General features: G+C 42.7%; 1 protein-coding gene across 1 annotated transcript in view; it reads right to left on the minus strand.

Annotated features, from left to right (window-relative positions):
* Pacrg (parkin coregulated) overlaps nt 1-26,638 on the minus strand; it is a 365,017-nt gene that overhangs the window by 302,137 nt on the left and 36,242 nt on the right. The window contains exon 2 of the mRNA XM_051206043.1: nt 4,021-4,155. Coding sequence (XP_051062000.1) covers nt 4,021-4,155 — 135 coding nt within the window. The remainder of the gene's footprint in view (nt 1-4,020; nt 4,156-26,638) is intronic.

A 26,638-nucleotide genomic window follows, 5' to 3' on the forward strand; every position in this document is an offset into this window, starting at 1 on the left:
CAATGCTGCTGAGAAGGAAGCATTAGCCGGAAAGGGGACACCAGTGGCGGCGAGACCCGGACGAGGCTGAATGTCACTCAACACAGACCAGGAGGTGTGCAGGCCACAGCACCAGGCCTTTTAAACACCAATGGAACTATCTTAATTTTTGTGCACAGCATTTCCTGACTTAGACCTTCAAGACAGACATTTGTTTTCAGTCATTTAGAAAGAGAGATTAGCTGCTGCTGTTATTTTGAAAGTGAGATTAAAAAGAATAACTAACCATTGGGAAGGCACTGTGTATAATCAAAGGAGGGCGTTCATGATACATGCTCATCACTCCTGTAACTACTAGTACATGTATGAACCACCAAATACTGTCCACTTGCCCGCAATTCCTTCTACAATCCAAGCTTCAATACCTGGGTCGAGCCCCTCTGCACCACAGAGCCCCTCTGCCTCAATGCCTCCCTTCTCCTTGGAGCAGCATGATGGCAGGGGTCGTCTTGAGTTCGTTTAAGGCTTCTCTAACAGTTCTTTGGTCCACACAGAACCTTTAGGTAGAGTCCCGCCTGTCCCACTCCAAGCACTGAGTGTCCTTGTGATTCACATCGTAATTGAACAAGGAACTGAAGAATGGGAATCGCCACGACAAAACTCAAATGCTAGCTTTAAACTTCTATAGTCCATGCTAGCATCTGAACTATACCTTACCTCGACCACCTGGCTATTTTCCATTTCTGTGCTTATACTGTTTGTACTGAAGATATCAGCCACAAAACAAAGAGCCCCATTTCCGGACTACTAACAGTATCAAGAAAAATGTAGAGAAAGTTATCATCATGCTTCAGCACGGCTCCAGTGACTAGTAACAAGAGCGGCCTAGACACATTTTTTTAAAAAATGCATAGTCACAAACTTAAAAAGGATTCCAGAGCTTGGCTGGGAACTTTCATACTCTAGATATATTCATGTTTATCAAGAAATTTACACACACACACACACAAAAAAAAATCACAGAGTTATATCCCACCTTTTCATTCTCAGTAATAATTCTATGTGGCCGTTATCTTTCTGAGGAGCAGACCCAGCTTTTATGTTTCACAGCCAGGTCTTAATCTAGAGTTCTCCAGCTGAATGTGGTAACCATGTGGTCACTTAAATAAAAATTAATTAAAATGAGATAAAATTAAAAATTCAGTTTCTCAGTCTCAGTAGGCATATTTCTGAAGCTTTAATGGCCACATATGACCAGTTGTACCACAGCATAGTGCAAATGTGCGGTGTTCCCACGGCCACAGATAGTGATGCTGGACGCTGGTCTTTAGAGATTCCGAACGCAACGGACTCAAGCGGACAGCCAAGGCTCTCAGCCCGCCGGTCATGCTGTTTTGGCATGTGCAATGAAGGAGCATTTCCCTGGGCTCGAGACTATTCCATCATGACAGGACGAGGACCGGGAAGAGGTGCTCGCCTAGCCTAGCTCTGACAGCACTAATTTATGAGGAGACCGCACAGCTGCCTTTGCCTTTTCAAGGCTGCTCCGGCTAATCCTGAACAAGGAGAAGGGGATTTGATGACTTGGGCGGACATCCCTGTACCTTGACTGAGTGGAGCTGCCAGGCCGAATGAGGGAACAGCCTTTAGCACAGCTTATTGGCAGTGAGTACTGAGTATTTCAAGCCAAGGGGGCTTCTTGGTATTCTTATTGCTTAATTGTACACACACTCTCTCGGGGCACTCAGAAATGCCCTTGGAGTTCCCAACTGTCTCAAGGAGTATTGAGAAAGGCCTATTGCTTCTGGGGGAGATTTTGTCCCTGGACAGTCTGCAGAGAGAAAGGTATGACTATTCAACAATGAACATGACTATTCAACAATGAGCAAGGTCTGGGGTTTTATTCCTTCCCTTCACTATGGAAGCCCTGTCCTTAGGGATGGAGCACTAAGTACCTGACCTGCTCCTGCTCAGTATGAGACTGTGCCCATAGTAAACACATCAGGAATAAATATGAACAGTGGGAATGTCCACACGCTTCTGTCTAATGACACCAGTGTCTTATTTCAGCCCCCACAGTCACGCTGTAGTGCAGAAATAAAGTCCTGACAGACAGACACCCACAGGTTCCAGGATGAGACATCTCTCCAAACCTACATATTATATGGCTGGTGCTGGTAAACAAATTGTTTCCTTCTTCCTTCCTTTCTTCTTTTCTTTCTTTCTTTCTGTCATTGCTTTTTGGCATACTCAATCAGTCCTATAATCAATATTGGTCCCAACAAATTTATTCTGAGAAAGAAAGGCAGTACTTACCCCTATTAAACATTAGATTCTAAAGCATGAAGTAAACATTTTATCTCATTAGTTATTTCTTAATCATTTATTTTCAAGGTAATTTTCTTAACCTCTCGACACCTCCAAAGATACACTATTGGATGAGATCACAACAACTCTACATTACAAATTTCCATGGATGTAATTTATGTGTAGGTTGCAGTTATTCAAAATATCCTAAACCGTTTGCTTATAAACTATTAGAAAATCTTGACAGCATCAGTTAAGATCTTGAGAAACTTTCCTGTTTCTTTGCGTGAGCCAGATCATAGACCATCAAACCCAGAGTCCATGTGATGAATCCTATAGAAATGGGCCCTAACCCGTGGCACATGCTGCCCACGCACACACTCAAGCTGAGACCCCCCACACACTCACAGAGCACATCCCCAGTTAAGTGGGTGATGGGTCAAGGGAAAACAAAGTTCTTTGCCCTCCCTCGCTCAAAGTTCCCAGCAAAGCTTAATAATGAAGACACCACTGCCACATTTTCATTTTATCATTGGTGACAACATCTGAGTTCAGACCACTGCCCGGAATCTGGAAATGCTTGCTAATGATAGGAAAGCGGTTTCAAAGACACACTGGATAAAATACACACCGTTGTCTACACCTTCCCTGTGTGGGCGGGGAAAACGTTAAGTTTAATGTACCTTCACCAGCTATTTGCCTGATCAATTCTTTAACTCTGCCATGTCGGGTTTTTGTGTTAATTTATCTGTTCCTAATTATAGACAGTGTCCACATCTGCCTCCAGACAAAGGCATGGACACTGACTTTTTTTGGCTCATGCTGCAGCCAGTAACTGAGTATGTTTGGCTCAACCTTTTGTCTTCCTTAACCTGGTGTGATAGATACTCCTACCCCTGTAGCATTATGCTGTCTCTAGGCAGAGAGGCCCTTTCAGGTGATAAACATCACCAAAAGCAGAGTTGTTCATAACAAAAATAATTAAGTAGCAGAACTGGTTAGAGATAGCATCCACTCTTCAAATTAAATGTAAACGCCCTACTTCTCCCACTAGACTGACTGGTTTTCACAGGGCACATCGTCAAGCCTTTGTTGAAAAGACGTATGGCCAACATTATGATGGCGTCATTAGGCAATACATTTATTTTGAAGCCAATTAACCTTTTGTCGGGAAAGTGTCCCTGTGCTGTAATGGCTTGCTTGGCCGAGGTCAGCCTCTAACAGGCAGGGATGACAGCCCTGTCCCAGCCCAGGGTAGCACCGAGCCTGGATAGAGCAGCCACCTACTTGTGTATTCCACTCTGCATTCCCAGGGAGCGCACAGCCCTGACCTATCCATTTAGGTAATTAAAGCTTCCATTTGGAAGTGTCCTGCAGGAAGGTGAAATCTGGGGGAGATAAATGGCTGTTGCTCACCGCATCCAGCCGCCAGGTCCATCATTTGATGGACTGCTGGAAACAGGCCGGGTTGCCAGGCTCTCATAAAAATAGAGATGAATTGGGCTGCAGAGAATTCTCTAAGGCGAAGCAACTCTGTCATTTTCTTCTTTGAGGGCTATAATGTAATTGTTAGTCAAGGTGGCCGGCTGACACAGGGGGCCCTAAGAGCTCGCCCACCATCACTCCTTTGCTGAGAAATCACTCCCGTTTATTTACTTAGCAGCCAAGTTTGTTTGGCATCGGGGTGTCACTCCAGAAAGCGCAGCTGGCTGTCACAGCTGTGCCCAGGCTTACCTTCCAGGCAATTTTGTTTCCTTTCGAGTCATGCTCCAGGGCGATTGGGAAGTCTCCACGCTCATAAAATTTTCGGAATGCCGTGGGCTTGGTTGGCCTTTCTTTAAATGCCCCTGCAGCTGGAGGGCCCCGCACCTTGAAGAGGGGAAAAATACTCCTTAGCTTTTAAAATAGGCTTAAAAATAAAAACAACAACAACAACAAAAAAACTTTGTATAAAATATTCTTGAAATAAAGTCCAAACTGCTTAACAACAGAAATCTCCGGTTAACACAAACATATTTGGGGAGAAAAGGAAACCAGACTCTAAGGAGTGTTAGAAGTGGTTACATTTCTAATAATTGTGACACTTGGGTCTGACGTATGTTGTTGGAGGAGCACGAAACAATGAAGTATTTCCTTTAAAGTCTCTGTCTGTGTGTGTGTAAAACATGATGGCCTATGTTATAAATATTAACAACAAAACTAAGACTGTGATATAAAATGAATGGTAAATTAGGGAGTTTATAAAGAAGAAAGATGACCTATTATGTATGCATATAGGATGCATCAGCAATTCACCAGGAAACAATATTTGAATAAATTGTGAGAGAGTCTCTCCCCAAACTGCATTCTTCATTAAAAAGGAAACACTTTCTGAAGAATTATTCATGCTGAGTGTTGTCTTTTAAATCTTCACTATGTATATCTGAACTAACCCACTAAGTTATAAAATAGAATGCTAAATAACCTATTTATAAAACTGCAGTCTACTGAATTGTTACAGTGCAGACAGACGAAGCATGCTCATCTTTCATACTTGCTATAAAGAGGTAAATTACCAATCTTTTCATGTACTGGTTTAATAGGATCACAATTTTCTCTAACAGTAAGGACAAATTGGCAAATTAAGCTTAATTTTATTTCTTAAATTAATTTATGTTTCTGTTAAAACTTCAATTCTAAGACATATATTAACATCTGTAATAACGTGATAAAGTACATGCAAAATATAGGATGAATACATTGTCTTTCGTCCATATATGAAAGTCAGGATTTGTAATTGTGGGGTATTAAGGAACAGGAATGTAACAGGATGCTGAAAAGGAGGGCCTGGCCCTTGGTAGCGTTTAGGAGGCAGCTACCTTGTGGAGATTTCTGAGCCATGAGCCGGACCTGCAAGAGACTGTTTTCTGTCTCACTGGGACTGCATGGCTGAGACCCCTGGGCAGAGACGGATCACTTCTGAACCTCAATGAATATTACATTTTGTGAACTGACTGAGGGCTACCTTTTCCTTTTCGCGATAAACTATCATGTACCAACACGACACCATTTTAACACCATCGGAAAAAGTGATAGACTAAAATCCAAAAAGGAGAAAACTTGACCAAAGCAAGGCGTCCTGCGAGCACAAACAGGCATTTGAGCGTGGCGGTGCTGTGTTGTGTATACTGTTATTGGAGCCTTTGGATGAGCGGGCAGCATGACTCCCCCTTTACTTCATTTCTCTCATTTGACCTTTTCTTGACCCCCCCATGTACTCTTTGCGTAGTTTCCCTTTTCACAATTAGGCTGCCGACAGTGATGGAGACGATCACAGGGGGTCCCCATTTCCCTTAGGTGGCCACGCCCTTCTGCACCAGTCCTAGTACTCCGTATTCTTTATCTCCTCCTCCTTTCCGTTAGGTTATTCCAGGAGTCAGACACTGTACAGCGCCTTGGGATTCACTCCCCACGCACACGATTTCTGGAGATTCAATTAGGTGTTTTTCAAGATAGTTCATTCCTTTCGAGTTACGCAGAGTAGTCCGTTAAACAGTCACCATCAAATATACCTGATTGTCTCCTTTTGAGGGATAGCATAACTAAAGCTATGAAGTTTTGTGAGTGGTCATTACCAAGTATAGAATTTCCCTACCTCTCTCCTCCCCCCACACTCTCTCCCAAGGTTTTTAAATTATAGATTAACGCCATGTTTTTCTTTTGACAATGTGGAATTTCTTATTTTCTTCTTCCTTCTCCTCCTCCTCCTTCTTCACATCAATTAGGATGCTTATGTGATCTTTGATAGTGGAGGTTAGAGATTTGGGAAATATAGTCTGTTTCTTTAAGTTGCCCAGCTATTCAAATCGTGGATCCTATTGGGTGAGTTATGGTGGATTGTATCATTGAGGGGTTTGCCCATTCCAACTAGATTATGGAAATGATCCGCTAGCGCGTTTTTCTCACGTCTGCGGGATATGTAATGACTTCCATAATTCACTTCTGATACTTGGCAATTTGTGTCTTTTGTTGTCAGTGTATAGATGTTTACTGTGTCTCTGTAGAGACTCATTCTTTGCCTCGATGTTTACTCCATAGTTTGCGTTTCCGCTTTCATTTGTGTTTATTTCTGTTTCTCCTACTTGGCTTGCAATATTCTTTCTGTTTCTTTCCTTTTCTTCTTCTTCTTTTTTTTTTTTTAAATGGAAGCTTAGGTGATTGATTGGAGATTTACCCTTTATTCAGCGCTGGCACACCCTGTCTAACTTTCCCAGGTCTCTTAGGTAACATCATTCCCATAGACCAATGATTTCCCCAGATTCCTGTGTATTATCTGGATGTATTTGGGTGACTGCAGGTTTTTAAGTTTGCTGAGGTTTCCTTTATGACGCAGAACATGGGTTAATGGTAAATACTCTGTAGCCATCCGTGGTACATACGTGTTCTCTTACTGTTTAGGGTGTTCTAGCTACTTTGATTAGGGCCTGTCCTGGTTAGACTTCTATTGTTGTGATAAACATTGTCAATGAAATCAAGTTGGGCACAAGAAGGTTTATTCCAGCTTCCAGATGTAGTTCATCACTGGGGGAAGCCTGGGAAAGGATTCAAGGCAGGAGCTGAAGCAGAAGGCACAGAAGGGTGCTGCTTACTGGTTTTATTTCCATGGCTTGCTCAGTCTGCCTTCTTACACAACCCGGGACCACTAGTCCAGGGTGACCCTGGTCCCTCCCACACCAGGCATTTGTCAATAAAAGGCCCTGTAGAGCCGCCTGCAGGCAAGCTGATGGAGGCAATCCCTCAGTGGAGATTTCCTCTCCTCAGAAAGGTGTAGGCTTGTGTCAAGTTAACAAAACCCTACCAGCTCGACCTCATTTCCTGATAAAGTTGTTGCGTTTCTTGGTATTCTTTTGACTTCAGAAGCCTCCATGGAAACTGTGGGCTTGTCTAAGCTCTGCATATCTGTGAGTGCTCGCTTCACATAGCTGGCCACACTCTACACCGGTATGTACATACACACACAGAAACGCGCGCACACACACACACACACACACACACACACACACACACACTTAAGAATATGGATTGTTTCTAGACTGACTTCTGTTTCATAACGCAATGATCTTCTCTGCCTCTGGAAAGTTTTCCTTGAATTTGACTTATTTAATATTATTATAGCCATATCATTCCCCCCCCCTTCTTTCTTAGAAACAAAGTTGAGATACTAAAGGTATTTTAAGCATCAGAGTTAGGAGAAAGATGGATGCTTTGGAAAAGGTAAGACACATATTAGTGTTAGTTAGTACTGGCCTATCCTTGGGTTACAACATGATATGCCCTTAGCTGCCGTCATTAAGAGCATCACCTGTGCACATTCACTAAGTTCCCTTTTAAAAGGGCCCTGCCCACCTCCTCTCTCTCTCTCTCTCCTCTCTCTCTCTCTCTCTCTCTCTCTCTCTCTCTCTCTCTTCCACCACTCTTGTGTCCAGGGACTGGTCTCTGCTCCCCTTTCTGCTCCCTCTCTCTCCCTTTCCAATAACCCTCCTATGTGAGTCCTGTTGTATGCCATGGGTGCCTATTTCTGTCCAGACCACCTCACTTCCTGTCAACCTTGGTACTTCAACTATCCTTTGTAGTTAACATCTTGTTGTGTCCTTCCTCCACATGTCCCTAAATTCTTCCTTCAACGCTTCCTTTCTGTTAGAGAACTCTCTCGGACATGCTTTCTACAACCACCAACAGTATTTCAGCGGGTTAGAGCATTTGCAGCCCACGGCTCTTCCTTTTAGACCCTGAGAAATGGCTCTGCTTCCAAGTGAGTCCATTGTCCTTCAGAGCGGCTGACTGTCTCCTGTGCGCCGCACTACTGACTCCCTGCCTTTAGCCTCCAGAGCTTCCGGGCACACCTTGCTGTGCATTTTGCGTTTGAAAATGTCTCGGCTCTATGGATCTGTACATTATTGTTCACTCGCCAACTTTGGAAGGTTGGTATACCTTCCTTCTCTGGATGCCTTTTCAGATTCCCCCCCCTCCTTTTGTAATTGGGAAGACACAAGCCGTTGCATTTTTATTGCTCGTCAAGGTTTGTATCGTTTTTGCTCACTTTGGAGGATTTATGCTGCTTAATTTTGTGTTTGTAGATTCTCCCCAGTTTCTTTCTACTCTGCTCTGAACCGAAACAGTCTTTTTATTTATTCAGTTACTGTTTCTTTTACTTCTGGAATGTCCACTTGATTCTTCTTTCCTTTTTTTTTTTTTTTTTTTTCTTTTTTTTTTCCCTCTCACTAAAGCGTTCTTAGCAACGGGTGGGCAATTTCAATTTTATATTAAACACGTATCTTTTTTTTCTGTTGATTTAACACTGGTATTTAATTTGTTGCTGGCATACTTTCATTCACCTTGAGGTCTTGCTGAGAGTGGGTGTGATACGGACACTCAGCAACTTTATATTATGGGACCCTGAATCACTTCTCTTCCCTTCTCATCTACTGCTCCCTTGTTTGACCCCCCCCACCCCACCCCATCTTGCATGCTAGCGCTGTGTGGCTCCTTTCATCGCGCACGCACGCGCAGAGGAGAGAGGCTCTTGCATGCTAGCGCTGTGTGGCTCCTTTCATCGCGTGCACGCGCAGAGGAGAGAGGCTCTTGAGACTCATAAAATACTAAGTCTCATAAACGTTACAAGACTCAAGAAGTCCCCCCCCAAGGTTATACTTACACATGCATAAAAAGCTGCCAGAGGAGGCACTCTGCGTGAGTGGTGTGGCCTTTAGGTTCCCCCCATGCTCTTATATGTAACTCTAATGAATTCAATGATCCACTAAGCCAGACATGGGTAGAATTGTTACTTCTTTCTGCTGTCAGCAGTGAACGGATATTTACATATGTGTACCCATGAAAAGATGCATAACAGTTCGATAAGTACTCTACTAGCGAACTGCAGCCCCAACCTGAAAAGAGTCTGTTTTAAGCCTTCTTTTTAACTATCTCTGCATTTACAAACTGAGACGGACATATTCATCCCTGCTTGGATCAGAGGAAAGGACTTACTATTCGTACTAAGAAAGGGAGTGGGTTCTAGCCCCCATGAAGCCCATCACGGCTCGCTGATTTGGGCTGGCCTCACTCCCACGGGACAGTATTATAATTTCTGCCTCTCTACTGGGTGTCCTTCGATGCCATTCACTCGTTCCTCTTAGGTGGGACGCAAAGAAGCCCAAGCTCCCTGCAGTGCCTCAGTTGACATCATAGACATGGGCACCTTCACTAATTCTGGACCTGAAATGCGCACTGCCACCTTTCAAACCCTTAGCCGCAACCATTGGGTAGATATTTGCCAACAAGTACTTTTTGGAGTTTTAATTTTTCTGCAAGTCAACTGTTTGTGCAGTAAGCCTATCTTCTTTGTTTGGAATCACCTTTCCCCTTTGCTTTGTATTTATTTTAAAAATAATTTCCTTTTCCTTCTTTGTCTCTTCTACTACATATACTGTATTTTTTTTTTTTATTCTGAACTCAAATTCTAACTGTTCAAATATTTGAGGGAACGAACACATTTCTCTCTAAGGAATCCTAGAAGGCTTTTTATAAATTGATACAGACAAGTTACAGTCCTTTTTCCCCATAAATTTCCATGTACTCCCCACAGGAACGATCCATGCCTGAGGGTCCATGGATAGTCTGTGTTTGAAGAGGATTATACAGGTAACCTGTGTTAATATGCAATGACTCAACAATAGGAGACTTTCCCCTTCAGTATCTGTCATCTTCTGTCTTCATTTAACTACTGTTCATTTATTTTAAAAACATTTTTACTTTTTCATTTCTGCTATGAACATTTCAAATGAATTTTTGTTATCTCAAAATTACAGTTTATAAAAACAAATAGAACATTATTAATTAGATCTCCTAGAGCAGTAGATGGAGCCTCTCAGTGTGCCCTCAGATAATACTTTCTTTGTTTCAAACAGATACTCTCTCCCCTCCCTCTCTCTCTCTTTCTCTCTCTCCCTCTCTCTCTCTCTCTCTCTCTGTGTGTGTGTGCGTGTGCACACGCTTTATAAGGGAACATAACATATTTTATAACCTACATGCATCCCACCCCAAAGAATTCTCAGTACCTAGTCAATACAAGGTAAAACTGAGTGACTGTGGAAAGAGAACAAAGGTATTATTACCAGAGACCACACAGAAGATGAATGCTGGACCGAGCAACTTCAAAAACATTTAAAAAAAAAAAAACTGTTAAGGATTCTTAGGTAAGTTCTATGCTTGTGGAAGAGGAAATATTGTAAATTTTATTTCATGTCTTAAGATTTCTACTCTGATTTATTATAAATAATATAAGGCAAACGAGGGCCCATAAATCAAACTAGCTTTGTGGGAAAATGCAATTAAGATTGCCCGAATGGTGGGGACAATCCGTAAACCAATTAGGAAGAGTGGATGTCACAGCAGAATGCTTTTAATAAAAGCTAATGCACTTGGGAAGCAAGATATTGAATGCAGTTTGAAATGACTTCAGATGACAGAGTACTTTATATGCCTGCATTTATTGAATGTTCTGTAATGGATTTAGGGCTTAGATCACTGTATCTGTCATAGGGCCACAAAAGCAATAATAATAAGTAGGAAGGAATTTAAGACTCTCTCAAACTCTCCATCATAAACTCTGAAATTTTCCTTTTCATTATTTTTATTCTTAAGCATAAACCGGAGCTATAAAAAGAAAGGCCTTTTATTCCAAATGGAAAGTTGACAGTGGATAATTCAAATTAGTCCACTTAGCTAACTCAACTAAAACACTGATGTCAGGAGATGGCAAAGATCGTGGTTCCCAGCTGCATGAGCTGCAAACTGGAATTGTGTTACATTGTAGCACAGTTGCTGTGCAGCAGGTAGGCATCTCTGCAGAGCCTCCCAGTTTCTGCTGGACTGTGAGCATTGGCCTGTGAGGTGTGCAGCCGGCATCCTGAATCCATTCTGATTCAGAGGCTGCAATTCAGTTTCTGCCCAGTTTGCCCACTGTAATTGTTTTTTGCTCACCCACCGTTCTGCAATGTCTAAGGTCACCAAATGAACAAATAAAGTAAAAGCAGACAGAACTAAGATGATAAGCAAATTGAATAGTGGGAGACTGTAGCAACATTGGTGAGTGAACCTTAGCAATGTAGCAATCAATAACAAAGTAGTTCTTATAGAATAGTGTGATGGGAGATGCCATTATGCATATATGTTTCTCATACTGGTGAATGAATAAAGCAATGTTGGCCAAAAGGAAAGGAAGGTAGGAGGGACTAGGAGACAAGGAGGAAAGAGGAAGTAGGAAGGAGTCAGGATGGAGAGCCTGGATAGAACAGAACCGCCATTCCTCTGCTCCTGGTAAGAAGACCACGTGGAAATACATAGAATACTTAAGACAGAGCTAGCCGGTAAGATACTAGTACCTGGCCAACAGCATAATATCAAATACAGAGTCTCTGTGCGTTATTTGGGCTGGCGTGGCGGTGAGACAAGACTGGCGGCGGGAGGAAAAACCGTACTCCTTACAATAGTGTGTGAGTGAGTGTGTGTGTGTGTGTGTGTGTGAGTGTGTGTGTGTGTGTGAGTGTGTGTGTGTGTGTACAGCAATATAAATGAAGACATATTATGGATTCCTTAAAAATCAAACATTGTAGGCAACAGTCAGTGGTAGGAAAACTAACATTTTTTTTTTTTGGAAGATTATTCTGTCAAGGCCTAAAAACAGAGATATAAAACAAGAGAGTATCTATACATCATATTGTTTTCAAGAACTACTAAGATACACTGTAGTTAGGAGAAGGTAGAGCTAAGAAGTGCAGCCTGGGGCATGGTGTGAGGGAAGGTTTTAGTGAGGGTGGCATCTGTACCAAAGATTAATGCCCTCATGTGTGTGTGCTGTTTAACTAATATTACTAGCACATATTTTCTGTTTTCTAAAACTTTTTATTGTTTCTTTGTGGATTTCATACCGTGCACACCAGTCACACCCATCCCCCAAACCCTTGATTCTACCCTCTGCCCTTGCAACCTTTCCAGCATAAACAAAACTTAAAAGCAAACCAAACAAACAAAAATTGTAAAACAACATAAAACAAACAAACAAGCAAGCAAATCTTGCATGGAAGCTGTAGTGTGGCCCGACGGGTCATACGGCACTTGTTCATTTCAGTGAGTCATTGGTCTGGTTCAGGCCTCTGGCGTCTACTCCCTACCATGCATTTTCAACTCAACCTTATGAAATGGTCTTACATACAAGGAGTTCAAAGAGGCTGGGCAGGGCTGCCATGAGTCATACAGTTCAGTGAGCAGCTGAACCAGGCAGCAAGCGCTTTGTGTCTAAACAGCATGCCCTTGGTTATGGTGCTGGATGTGGATTTAAGGGAAAATGCTGAGTATTCCCAGCAAGTGCGGGGGTTTGTGGGTTCCCATGGGATGTGAGGACCGTGGCCAACTGAGGATGTGAGGCAGAAGGAAGGCTTAGGTCTGACAACCAAAAAGTCACAAATAACCTGTATCACTCATGTAAATAAGAATAGACTGAAGAATGCTTGGAGGAAGATTCATAATCACTTATACTTCTCCCAACAAGTAGTAATTTGACACTTCCCCTTCTAAAGTTTCCAGAAACCTGTATCTTGTAGAGACCATACTTCCAGTGACCTTTTTATTTGGTGCACATTTCTTTTCTGTGAAATATGCTATGTTTTTGCTACTGAAATGGAAGCTTCACTTTCCATGGATAAGCAAATTAACACCAACTATTGGCAATTATATTTTGACTACCCGCCTCCTTTTCCTTTGTAATTATACTGTTAAGCATTCCTGGCGTGTGTTTTCTGCATTTTGTATTGTTCTCTTAGGATAAGCTCCTCTATTTGAAATCTCGGGTAGGGTCCATGCGCTTTATGATTCTTGGTACAATCATTCACTGATGAAATGGGAGATGAGATCACTCTACTGCTCAGCTGACATTCTGTGATTAACAAAAGAGGAGGTTCAAGGCCTCGTTCTAGTGCGACTTTGAATACATACACTTGCAAACCTGTACTCTGTTATTTCCTACACTGGTACCAGTTTGCACAAGCTCTTCGTGTTAGAAGATATTAAGCACTGGACTCTTAACCGGAATTGTTTTCTTATCATCTTTGCTTCGCATTTTATGTATTCGGCATCAGAAGATGCTGAGATTTTATAGGAAAGTCCCTGTCTTCTATTTGTTCTTGCCGCCTCCGGCTACACAATGAATATTCAAGTAGATTAATTAAATTATATCTCTTATCTGTGTATGATCCATAAGTGATTTGTTATTGACCTGTTGCAAAGACTCTTGGGATTGGTTGCAATCTCCACAGTCAGCCTGGCATAGGCACCACAGTACAAGTTGCCACCAGACAGAGCAAACCACACTGTGCCTTGCTTCTCCTAGGTTCCCTGGACTTGACAATTCCATCAGTGTGTGGTTAATTCTCTCTGTATGCCACCCTGTTCTCTGCTCTTCCCTTTCCCCTGAATAACTGAGCAATTACTACGACCTTCAACACTCAGGATGAAGCCCACCCTTCCTAATGAGTCACCTCCGCAGTCTACAGGGAGACCAGACAGGTACTTCACCCGGGGTTCATGCGATAAACAGCTAGAGCTGCCCTTTATGCCAGAGGACAGTCGGTTTGCCTTTGATAAGATGGTAGCATCAACTTCCAGAAATGAGCCTTTCCCTGAAATGAAGGGAGTTGGCAAGAGCCTCAGATGGTCCCCGGATGCTCAAAGGTAACATGTTTTTATAGGGGAACCAGAAAATACTCTGAGGGGTAGCAGGAGAATGGGCAAGGAATAACTCTGTCAGAATCAGAGAATGGGCTTTGGTTTCAGGGATTCAGCGATGCAGGAAGGTAGCTGGAGAAGAGGGCCAAGGCATCCATCTGCCATGTTCCTCTAGCGGTCAACTTGGCTAGACTGAGAGCTGTTTGTAAGCGACTCTCCATACTCAGGAGACGGAGACATGAAGACCTCTCTACAAGGTTGAGACCAGCCTAAGCTATGCAAGGAGAGCTTGCCTCAAACCAAACCAAACAAAACACACAAACAAAAACAAAACGAAACAAAAAAAAAAAATGCCACAAGTCATAAATCTGAATATACACAGAGATCTAAAGTAAAGTTTTAAACAATGTTAAAAAAAAATAAAAGAGGTAACAGGGAAAAATGGCTCAGTTGGTAAAGTGCCTGACGGTAAAGTACATGAGGACCTGAGTTTGAATCCCACTCCACATCCACAGTGGGTGTAGAGACAATCTCAATCAGGTCAGACCTCTTTGGCCACACAAGCTAACCAATCAGAGAGCACTTGGTTTAGTGAGAGAGCTTGCCTGAATAGGCACAGTAGAGAGTAACTGCAAACACACACACACACACACACACACACACACACACACGTATACACAAACGTGTGTGTGTGTGAGTGTGTGTGTGTGTGTGTGAGAGAGAGAGAGAGAGAGAGAGAGAGAGAGAAAGGGAAAGGGAAAGGGAGAGAGAGAACAGAATTGAGAAGTTATTCCTAAAATAGATTTTACATATAGTCACAAGTCATAAGCCGTGGTATTAGTGGAGACAAAAGACAAGCCAAATATACTATTTCCAGTATAGATATAATTTTAGATAGTAAGATATATTCAGAATCTGTAACAGAAATAAGAATGTGGCAAGTAACACAGAATGTCAAACTCTGCATACTCAGGAGGCAACCCCCTGCACTGGGAGACACTATCCTTTCATTCAGAAACGTTCTTTTGTTTTGATTTTTGTTTTTCAACACAGGGTTTCTCTGTGGCTTTGGAGCCTGTCCTGGAACTTGCTCTTGTAGGCCAGGCTGGCCCCAAACTCACAGAGGTCCATCTGCCTCTGCCTCCCGAGTGCTGGGATTAAAGGCTTGCACCACCAATGCCCGGCTCAGAAATGTTATTTTATCTTTGCTATCCGCCTATATTTCCCAATGACTCCGAATCAAAATGCAGTTTCCTGTAAGCCCAAATTTTATATAATGTCAATGATAAATAATTATCCAAGAAGCTCCACCATAGATTTGTGTATGCGTGTACTTTAGGGCTAGTAATGATTAGCTCACAAGTGATGCATCTAAATTTTCAATATATTTCTATATATTTCAGTAGATATTTATTGTTCATATGACTTCATAACCAAAATTCCAGTACTGATGAATGAATATATTTCCCTCTGTGTGACAATACACATTTCTGCCTTGGAAATTCACTTGTACAAATAGGGATGCTTCACTAAAAATCTAAAATTTCTGTGATAACATAATGAAATAATTGCATTTGACTAAGAGTGCTCACAGAGGCTAATATGAATAAAAGCTGTGCATGTAATAAAAAAAGACTTAAGTTAGCAATATATAATGATTATGGCAAAACAAAATGTTGCGATGCAGTTCTTCTGATGGGTAAGTTGAAGGACATGTAATGTTCTCAGTGTGAGATAGGATCTAAGTTGAAATGTCCTTCTTACTGGCCAGCATTCACCAGAGGGTGCTGAGCGGGCTGGTACGGCAAGAAAATCTACCATGGGTCCTGTCCATTGAAGCCCATGAAGCAGAAGTCCGGCCCGGCAGACAAGACATACCCACCTACGCAACAGCGGCTTGACTACTGAGGAAGTAACCAACTAACCTTTGATTGGATCTGTAGTTGACTCCATCGATGAGGTAAGGGTACTGAGTATTAAAAAAACAAAACAAAACAAAACAAAAAAAAACAAAACAAAACAAAAACAGCAACCAACTAAGGTCTTGGGAGGTCATAGGCCCATATGGGGAATTTATTCCTGCTGTTAAAGCAAACTGGCATCAAATTGCCTCCCAAACATATACGCTTCTATTTATGGACAATAGCTGTTTCCAGCCTTAGTAAGAACATCCTCTTCTTCCAGTGTATAGTGGTGAATACAGAAATGCAGCAGAGCTACCCAAGGTGTTGAGAATAGGTGATAGTTTTGGGCTCAGCATAAAACAAGACATCTATACTAGTCCCTTTAAGGTTCGAAGGCCACTGCAGAAGAGGGAGCAGGAAGCGTGTAAGAGCTGGAAGACATGGGGGAAGGGCGGTGAAGTGGCCATTCTCTAGACTCTATATAGTCACCGCAACCGTCAACTCACAACTGTGCTTACCTGCAGTGAGCCCACACAAGACTGGCCCTGTCAGCAATTAATTATTCATGGAGCAGGTGTGCTCACGGGGCCCTACACTTTGCTGCAGAACTATTGGCTGCTGATAGATTCTGGGTAAGGGGGGGGGGACCTGTTGTTGTTTTACTTGTGCAACTTCTGAGCTTACTGACTCAAACAAATAGCTCCGAACCTGAGGTCACAAGCATCACCGAACAAGATGGAAAGACATGGATGTGAGAGGAAGATTTGTGGGAAGCCAGGACGGCCAACGTGTGCTGTGCACATGTAACTAAAACATGATAGAAATGGCCATAAGGCATAGTGAGATGACAAATTTGTTCATGAAAAATATTGTCAGACTTTGATTTTCCATTTGGCGATATATTTCCCAGTGCCTTGTTTCCAAGAGGCTGCATAGTCATGCATGGAGGTCAGCACAGCTCAGGAGACAACGTCGGAATGGTGCTGGTAAGTGGGGGGCTCCTGGGCCCAGCTTACCCTTGTAAGTGAAGGGACCCTCCCAGACCCCGCTTTCTCATGTGAGAGGACTCTTTCAGGCCCAGCTTCAGTCCTCTTAGTTCCTTTCTACTTCCATGTCCCCTTACACGTGTGTTTATTAACTGAACATGGAGGTTATGCAATATTAATGGAAAATCCACGTGCTTTCACAAGTAAAAGTGGTTAAGGACGGGCTAAGGAAACACATTCCAGCGGATGTTTCCAGGTTAATTTTGTAGCTGGGTTAAGAACGGTATTTCCTTTTCCGAGATGCTGATTTCATTGGTCTGCTAGACTGGCAAATGCTTTTGCCGTAGCCTCCTTCCACGTGATGTCAGGAGGGTGCAAGAGGTGGGAGCCAGTCACAGCCAGGGCATTGACATTTTGTGAATGAACGCAGACCCTTGGAGCCGAGGTTTGATTCAGCACACTGCCTCTCTATTGCCTAAAGCAACAATTAACAGCCCATGATGTTCCTTTCAATTCTCCAGTGTGGGAGGAAACAGGGAAGACTACCAGCCTCTCCAAACATAATGAGATGCAACGATTAAACGACTAAAAAGAAGTCTTGGCACGCCAAGGCCCTCAAAGTTTACTTAAAGCTACCTCATTCCTATAGTTAAATATAGAAAAGGCTACATACTTAAGGCTCCAAGTGCAGGTCTTGCTATCAACTTGTCTCCAAAGAGTCATCAGAGACTTTAGTTCAGACTGAGCCTTTAGCATCCGTCTTGTAGGACTGATAAAAAGCGGTAGTGACTGACACAGCTTGGCTAATACACTGTCACACCTGGCACGGGCCAGGGAAGTGAGTGAGCTAAATGTGAAAAGAGAATGCAAATGGTAGGAGTTGAGAATGCATTTGAAACTATATTCTACCCTCATAGTCCCTGCAACGGTGAGAGTGTGGAAAGCATGTTCCTCCCCAGGCCCGGGTCCACTGTGGCTTGCAGCATTTACGTCATATTGAATAATTAAGAGCAAAACACGGGGCTTGTATATCTGGAGACACCGTTACCATTTACAAAGCATACATCCTGAGTGTTTTAACAGAAAAATTGAGAATCCCTTGTCTAATGATGCAAGCCGCTATTTTCTAGAAAGAACCAGCTCCCTGATAAAAGTCGATTTTTAGAACTGTCTGCAATAAAACATTTATACTGGCAAAAAAAAAAAATGTTCCACTTTCTAATCACTGTGAAATACTTTCAAGTCTCACACAATTTGCAGAGATATTACCTTAATGAGTTAGAAAAATCTTCAAAAATCAGAGGAGAAAAAAAAATGCAAAAAACATCCTTACCCACACAAAGCACAGCCATTACAATTTAAACGGAAGATGCTGTAATAACACAGTAGATTTAAGCCCTTCCATTTTTGTGCTTCCCACTGGGGCCCATGCAACAACCAGAGATATGTTAAAAAGTAGAGGGGAAGAAATGGAGGTACATACCCAAAAGCATGTTACATCCTTGACAGAGGATGAATCATAGACTAGTCACATGTAAGTGTATCTGTATTTTTTTTTTTTCATTTGTTAAAAAAAAAATCAAGATGGTTCTTTGTGGCCAAAATAAAGCCCTGTGGTTCACGTGAAGATTAAACTCCTCACTCCACTGAGTGTCCCCCAAAGCATTCAAAGATATTCTTCCTTGGCCACTCACCATCCACTTTCAGTACATGCATTTGGCTGTGTTATTTGAATTTTATACAGGCACTGCATGCATTGTAATTTGACCACACACACACACACACACACACACACACACACACACACACACGCACACACACCTCTCACATTGCCTGAGTTAGTGAGGAATTTCCATACACATGTTTCCTTTGAAATAGTTTGCTGTAAGTTCTATACAACAGTATAGACAATGGGTCTTGATGTTAGAAATACAAGAAGTGACGGGGGAAATGTCCTTGTGATAGACTCCTTGAGTTCCTTGTGCTAAAATAACGGAATAACAGGTACTAAATATTAAGTTAGAATGATTTCCAGCATAAATATCCCCCCTGTCCCTCCCTGTCTTTTTTTTTTTAATCCTGGAACTCATACAAACACAGTAAAGTAAAAACAAAAAACAAAAACAAAAACAAAAAAAAAAAAAAACCAAAAACAAAAACAAAAACAAAAACAAAAAAAAAAAAAAAAACCAAAGTGAGCTGTAAACTTCAGTTATTGAGAAGAGGAGCTTTGGGCAACAGAAACAGGGACTCTACGGCCTGGCTTGCATCAGAGGAAGGAGAAAGAAACAGATCGTGGGCAGAGTCTTTTGAAAATGGCTGAAAACTCATTTCTGGTGAGGAGACTGTGAAGGACAAACTTTGTTTCTTTCTTGCAAGTATGGGTATAAACAGGACTCACAGGGATGTTTTTCATATAGAGTTGAGGGGGAAGTCAGAGAAGTAGGGGAGAGGTTCCCCCAAATCAACACATAAACCAGTAATGCCTGCAATCAAGATGTGGATCGTGAAGCCTAGTGGGATGCTTCTTCTACAACAAGATCCAGGAGCCTCCTGCAAATAAGGGTCTAGGAAAAACCAGCTCCCCAATATGAGTGTAAATCAGGACGTGGCACAGCTTCAAGACAAGGACAAACAAACAAACAAGCAAACAAACAAATCACGGCCAGCAGCAAAGCGCATCCTCTGCTGAAAACCACCGTACAGGGCTAGAGTTTAAAACACGCGGCAAGGCAGCCTCATCTATGAAAGGTGAGCAAGAAAGGAGTCGTTTGAGCTCTACGACACAGGAAAAATCGTGGTGCAATGAAAGGCAGAGCCAGAGCTATCAGCACTCTGAAAAATGAGCACTCATAAAAATGAATTATTAAAATGAAAGTGGAGGAAACGGGGGAGGGGAGAGGGGGTTTCAAACAGGACAGGCATGACAGAGATGAGGGAAACGGACGGCGAGGAAGAGAGACAGAGCTTGGCCAAGGCGCTCGACCTCGCCATAACGGAAGCCCCTAGGAGATGCCAAGCAGTAAGAGCCAGACGCCCAACCCTGGCTTGCTTTACAACAAAAGCTGCTCACTCCAAATAACTACCGCATTTCCCCCTGAAAATACAGTATCTGTAATTCAGATAAATGACAACAATAATATGCTCCCTGAAACATCTATGTGAATTTACTACAATGGGAAAAAAAAAAAAAAAAAAAGAGTGTTTCGTTTGTTTGTTTGCTTGCTTTGGGTGAGCACGGCTAGACAAAAACATCAAGCCACTTGTAAGATAAGGCTGCCTTTATAGCCTTCAATCCCTTGTTTCATGAAGGATAACGGGTAAAAATATGCACGGCTCACCAGACACGAGAAGCAGAGAGCCACTTCCAGGAACGTTTTTCTTCTGGCATTAACCCAGGTAGTATTAAGAGGAGGAATAATTATTTTGGGAAACTGAAAATCCCAAGGAAATGGTTGCTATGGCCCACTAGAGGAAACCACTAGAAGGTAAACCTGGGCTGGTCAGAAGCATCCTGGGAGGAGGTGAAAGCTCATGCGAGTAAGCACACAGGTCAGAACTCAGCATGGGCCTGAGGACGGCCACGCCGAGTACAAATGATACACCTCGAATGCAAACCACTCAAACGCGGCTGGGAAGAGGGCACTGCGCTTTGTTTACCATCACTGGGTGTCAAAAGCTGTCACCTACCCTATGTAACTGTCCCAATGACATCAAGGCAAGAACAAATGACATTACTGCCTAAAACTGCGTGGCATCGGACAAGGTAAGAAAAGAAAACGCCGTGGTTGCGTTCGTTGACACAAACGGTCCATACAGCAGCCTCTTGTGAGGGCTCTGATTTTCATCAGACTCTGCAGGGACCGCACAGGGACACTGCGGGAGACCCTACCTTAGGGACGGTGCTTCGGCAGCCCCTCCACCCAGACTCTTCTGGGTGGCTGTTGGACGGAGGGCCTTGACCTCCCTTCCTAAAAGGAGCCACCCAGCTGTCCCCTTAGCAAAACCGTTGCCTCATTTCGGATCCCAAGCCTCCTCAGCCAACCTTTAAGGAAACACTTTTGTTATTTTTAATTACGTGTGCGTGTGTGTACAAGTGTGGGTACCTTAGAAGCTAGAGGTTTTGGATCCCCTGGAGCTGAGGTTACAGGCAATCGTGGGTCACCCAACCCTGGTGCTGGGAACCAGGACTCAGGTCCTCTGTGGCAGCAAAATGTATGTGCTCTTAACCTCTGAGCTGTCTCTTCTCCTTTGGGCACAGCATCCACCTCCTTTGACAAACCCCAGGAAGTCAGTAATTGCCTTTCTGTTTGAACTACAGGGCAACCCCCCCCCCCATAACCACCATCAGCTGCCGCGTTCCTTGTTAAATTAACAGGGCCTGGCCCAGAGCAGGTGTTCAATAAATGTTTGCTGAACGGATACATTAAGTATTGTGATCAAACGGTGGGGGTGATGTTAGGAGTAAGGGTAAACTACACCATTAACATATGCAGAAAATAAAACTGTAACTCTTACACTATATGTAAAATACGATACTATATTAAAAACTCCAACTTCAAAGGCAAACAAAACCCCAAATCAACACAAACTCGGAAAGTTCTTTATAATTTTTGGATAGGGAAGGATTTCTCAAGCAAAATAACTAGTATGCATCATCAATAAAGGAAGATTGGTGGTTTATCTACATCAGTGACCAATCAGCAGAAGGAACAAAATTAAAATATGTAAGGCATACCCCATAAAAGACGCATACAAGTGTAACTGAGAAAACTTGGTATAAAACAAGCGAGTCAGAGCAGCCTCCAAGGCGCCCTGTACTGTGGGACTCACAGGCAAATGGAGTGCGTACTCACAATCAGCCCTCACTGGCGAACTAAGCTGATTGCTTTTGGAAGTTCTAACCCGGCATGGGCGCAGGGTACTTCTCAGTTCACAAGTCCTGGTTTCTGAACCCGCCCCAGTCTTCCCACCAAAAGCTCAAACTTCTGCAGGCCTTGCGTCATGATTCAACCCCTGACAGCCTGGCACCCAGAGGCCCTCTGACCTACTCTACACCTGGCAACTTCATCTTTTCTTCATCTTCCCAGGGATGCTGTCTCCCCTGAGATGCTGTTTTCTTCCCAACACTATCTCAGATGGAGCCTTTGCCTCCAACTCCCTTGTAGGTTTCAGACTATTCAACAAGACCCCAGTATATGGGAGGCAGCTGATTTTAGACTCCACCTTAGGAGCCACCACGTCAGGGTGACCCTGGGCTAACATTTGTCCTCTATCCTCGTCTTGTTATGTTCAATGACCTAGACCTGTGTCTAAGCCAGCCAGTTGTAAGGAACCACAGTCAACCCATAATTCCAACCTTTGTGCCCCTCTCTAAAACTCTCACCCTAAAACTCCACGCCCTCTTCACCGCTGGACCTCTCTAGACTTCGCACACCATCCAGTTTAAAGTTATGGTTACCCAGTATCTTTTACCCCTGGCACTCACCTGGAACTTCCCCAACCATTTCTTGCTTTCACGCACTTTGCAAAACCTCAATACTGCCAAAATCAAATTCTCCGTCAACCTAGCAAAAGCCCACGGAGCTTAATGTAACCGGAGGAAGCCGGCCGATTTCTCTGTGCTTCCCACACCTGCTCCGTCTACCGCCCACACAGGCGACTGTTTCAGGTCTTTCATTCTCTCCTCAGACCTCCGACACTGCCCTAACGCTGAGACCTCTGGTAGGGTCCCGCCGTCTTCTCCACACTGAACGGCAAAGGGAGCATCTGAGGATGCTCTTCTGCCCACAGGGATGGGATAGCCTGGTTTGGTTGGTGTACAGCAGACTAACTAACCCCCAGGCGTCTCCAGAATTCATCCCTTTTGAAACTTTCCCTGACTGCTTTTGTCTACAGCCGTAACGTAACGTGGTTAGATTTTAACTACAGAGACACTGTATTTCAAGTAATGTGCACAGGGGCAAAAGGGACACTTGCCTGAATGGGTAGAGAAGCGTGTGCGATTCGGGCCACCTAACTTATGAAGTGCTCATTGTTCTAGGTCCCAGGTATTTAGGCATGGATATGATAAATAACATACCTGGTCTCCTCGAGTTTGTCTTTTGAAAGGATTAGGCAATCTAGAATCTATAGGCATACTGCTTAAAACAAGGGGCCCACGTTGGGGGGGAGGGGAGAAGAACAAATATACTCATTGTAGCCAGTATTTTGAGGTTGCTTTCCAGTACCCAGGGGCGCCCTCTCAAGCTCACGCTGCCTATTAAGGTTTAGTAAAATAGTGATTCAGTCTCACAACCACACCCACTAACAAGTTTGAATTCTGAGAGATTGTGAGCATCCAGAAAAACTGAAAGGGGAAACTATTTGTACCTACACATGGGACAGTCTAGGAAAAATATGTGGTTAGAAATATATATGTTCATTTATACTAATAAGAATTCTATCATCTCTTTCAATGTGTATGTTTCTTTTTTCTTGTCCTTTTTTTTTTTTTATCTCCTGAAAAATACACAGTGACACAGGACTAACATTTTCTAAAGCTATACATATTGGCATTTTATTTGAAGTATTTAGCCCAATGTAATTTAACAGTCTAGAATTGCAAAGCAATTGAAAGGACTTATTTAGATTTATTCTGGATTTAAGTGGTCCGTTGATACACAGAGGGATCCCTGGAGATCTAGATAAGTCTGCTCTCAGAGACATTTCACTGTTAGGGCACCATTACTCAAGGAGCAAATCATATCTTCAGTCTACTTAAGAATGCAGAATACATTTTGTGCACAGGGAAGATCAGGCTTTATGAGGTACTGGAGAAAGGGACATACACAGAAAGATTTAGAAAGGGAAGTGCAGTTGACTAATGAGCCCCAGAGATCGACTGATAAGGGAAGATTAAAAGAACTAACTAGGTATGGAATAAGAGAAACATTATAAAGGATGAAACTGTGTGGCTTGACTCATAACAGAGCACTCCGTCAGGGGATTTAAAGTTGACCTGAGAAAGCAAACCTACACAAGAACTACAATTCACGAGCATGTCTGAATAGGGGCTTAAAGATTTGAATGTTAAACCTCCATTTGCTGGTAACAAAGGTGTAGCGATCCAGATTCGTTTGTTTTCCCGCAGCAACACATATCTAAAAAGATCCATCCTTTGGGCACAGGTTACTATGTTTAGAAAATTGTATGAGGCAGAATCATTCTCTTTATGGAGACAACTGAAGGCTCACTTACTACTTAAAGCTTCATATTTAATGTCAGTACTGGAAAAGAATAACCCTCTCATTTACTGGCTGGGTCTCATTCTGCAGGGTAAATGCATATGCAATGTTATATAATATGCAACATATAATATTTATTGATTGTTATCCAAATCGTGATAAATTATAGCAGGCCTTTCCTACAGTGCTGTAATGGTTTTAAGGATGAATTTAATTTACACTTTCTAGCCAATCACCTTGGCACAGTTATCTGGCCCTGGTTATTTTAGGAAAAATAATGCACATTTATAGGAAATTGCTTTCCACTATGAAAACCCAAACAACTTAGGAGCAGTGTAAAGAAATAAACTCATGATATTTATGTGATGTGAAATGAATCCACCTAATTTTCACATATCTACATATAAGAAAACTCATTTTATAGCTGAGTCAAGACTTACTTGATATAGTAAGTATTGCCTTAATACTGACACAATTATGGATTTTTATGTTGATTTTCTTTGAGTTTTCCCTTCAAAAATAAGTTGTTAGTTTTATATGAACAGTAGGCATGTACAAATATTCAGTGTGTTGATATAGCTGTGCTACAAACGCAAAATAAAAGTCAGACATCATAGTCTAGTCTTACAGGAATAATATCAGGTTTGGACGAAACATTTCAGAAGCCATTACGGCAAAGCTTAGTCAAGACTCGTTTTATTATGGAAACTTTCCGAGTTTCTCTAAGCCAGTTCACTGTGTCCTCGTGCAATGGTCAAAAGGCAGAAGCAACGGCTTTTGATCTTTTATATTTACTGAAGATATAACTAATACATTATACATTTGGTGACAGATATTTAACATTTAAAGTTTTAAGTCATTCTTTTGAAATCTTTATGTCAAGGTCTTGATGAATGAGAGTGAGAGACAAAGCCTATATAGCACACTGTTTTACAATCAAAACTCAAAATATGGTTGTGAACAACCCTGCTAAAAATGGCCACAGAGTTGAAGGGACATCTGATCAAGGACACAGTTGATGAGTAAGGAGACGTGAAGAGACGCCACATCACATGCCATCAGGCACGCGCAGACTTACACGAGACACCGCAGCAGCCTGCTACCCAACATACTCCACACCCCAGCAGCCATGCTTCGTATCATTTACCCAAAATGAACCGAACACCTAGGTGCACACAAAACTGGACACACAGCTGCTTAGCGGAGCTTCGCTTGTGTTTGCTGGGACTCAGCTGAGACGTTCTCTGGCAGGTAAACGGCTAACCACACTATGGGACTTCCAGGGCAAGGGAGTCTCACTCACCACAGAGAAGAGAAGTTGTTAAGGCAGGAAAAGAAGTTGAAAAAGCGTTAAGTGAGTATACGAAGGGAAGACGCCAGCTTGGAAGTTATAGACTGTATAATGCCAAGTAAACGGTGTTTGCGAGCAACAAAAAGATTGAGAGGAATGGAGAGGTGGCATGCGGAGGCATTTTAGGGAGGTTAAAGAGAAAACATCTGTATGATGTGTAATGGGAAATATATGTATTTCACGTGTACCAGTATTGACTGCATGTGTGACTGACCCGTAAGGAAACTACAGCCTGGAGTCGAGAACCTGAATCAAAGGACAGTACTCTAGGCCCTGTTTTGATACCCAGAGCTATGCTTTCTTCTACACTATATGTAAAGTAAAATTTATAATCCTATTAACATACATGCAAACAGGCTGGTTGTTTATCATAATCACACACAAATATTTAATATCAGCCTGAGACACGGGTTGATGTAGGAGAAAAAGACAAACACAAGTGTGCTTATGCACATATGCATTTATGCACATATGAATTGTGTGTGGTTGACAGCTCACACATGCATGTTAGAGCTACACACACACGCACACGCACACGCGCATGCACGCGTGCACACACACGCAATGTGTGTGGATGGTAGGCTACACACGTTAGACCTCCTGCTATATGTGCTTCTTGAGTGTTTATAAAATTAACACCATTTAAATAGCTTCCTACAATTCATCAGTCAAGCACAGGGTATTAATTTAAGGAATTTGCTGACACAGGGAAGCAAAGCTCTTGTTACTAAAGACTGCCCATTTCTAGCGGCTTCTCCAACAGCTAATAAAACTCTGAAGTGCAGAGTGTATCACGGTCCTAATAAATCAGAGGGTCTGCTAACCCTGACAGGGAACAAAATAAAACGCGCACAAGCTTCCTGTAATGAAAGCCCGAGTGTCAGTCACTTTTCTGCTACTGCGCAAAGGCATGGGGCAGGACACACGTCCGTTTTCCCTGCTAGAACAAACTATCGATTTCCCCGGGCAGAACTCACTCCTTTGAGTCCTCTGGAGGGAAGGAAGGGCCAACAGACAGTGTGCTGTGCTCAACGTCCCACTTAACGGAGTTGCACTAACAATGTGTTGGCCGCTTCTCGGGTCAAGTCTGTTAGGCCTGAGCAGCGCAATGCACTGGGAAAATTT

The sequence above is a fragment of the Phodopus roborovskii genome, unplaced genomic scaffold (genome assembly GCF_943737965.1).
Source record: "Phodopus roborovskii unplaced genomic scaffold, PHOROB, whole genome shotgun sequence".
Taxonomy (NCBI): Eukaryota; Metazoa; Chordata; class Mammalia; order Rodentia; family Cricetidae; genus Phodopus; species Phodopus roborovskii.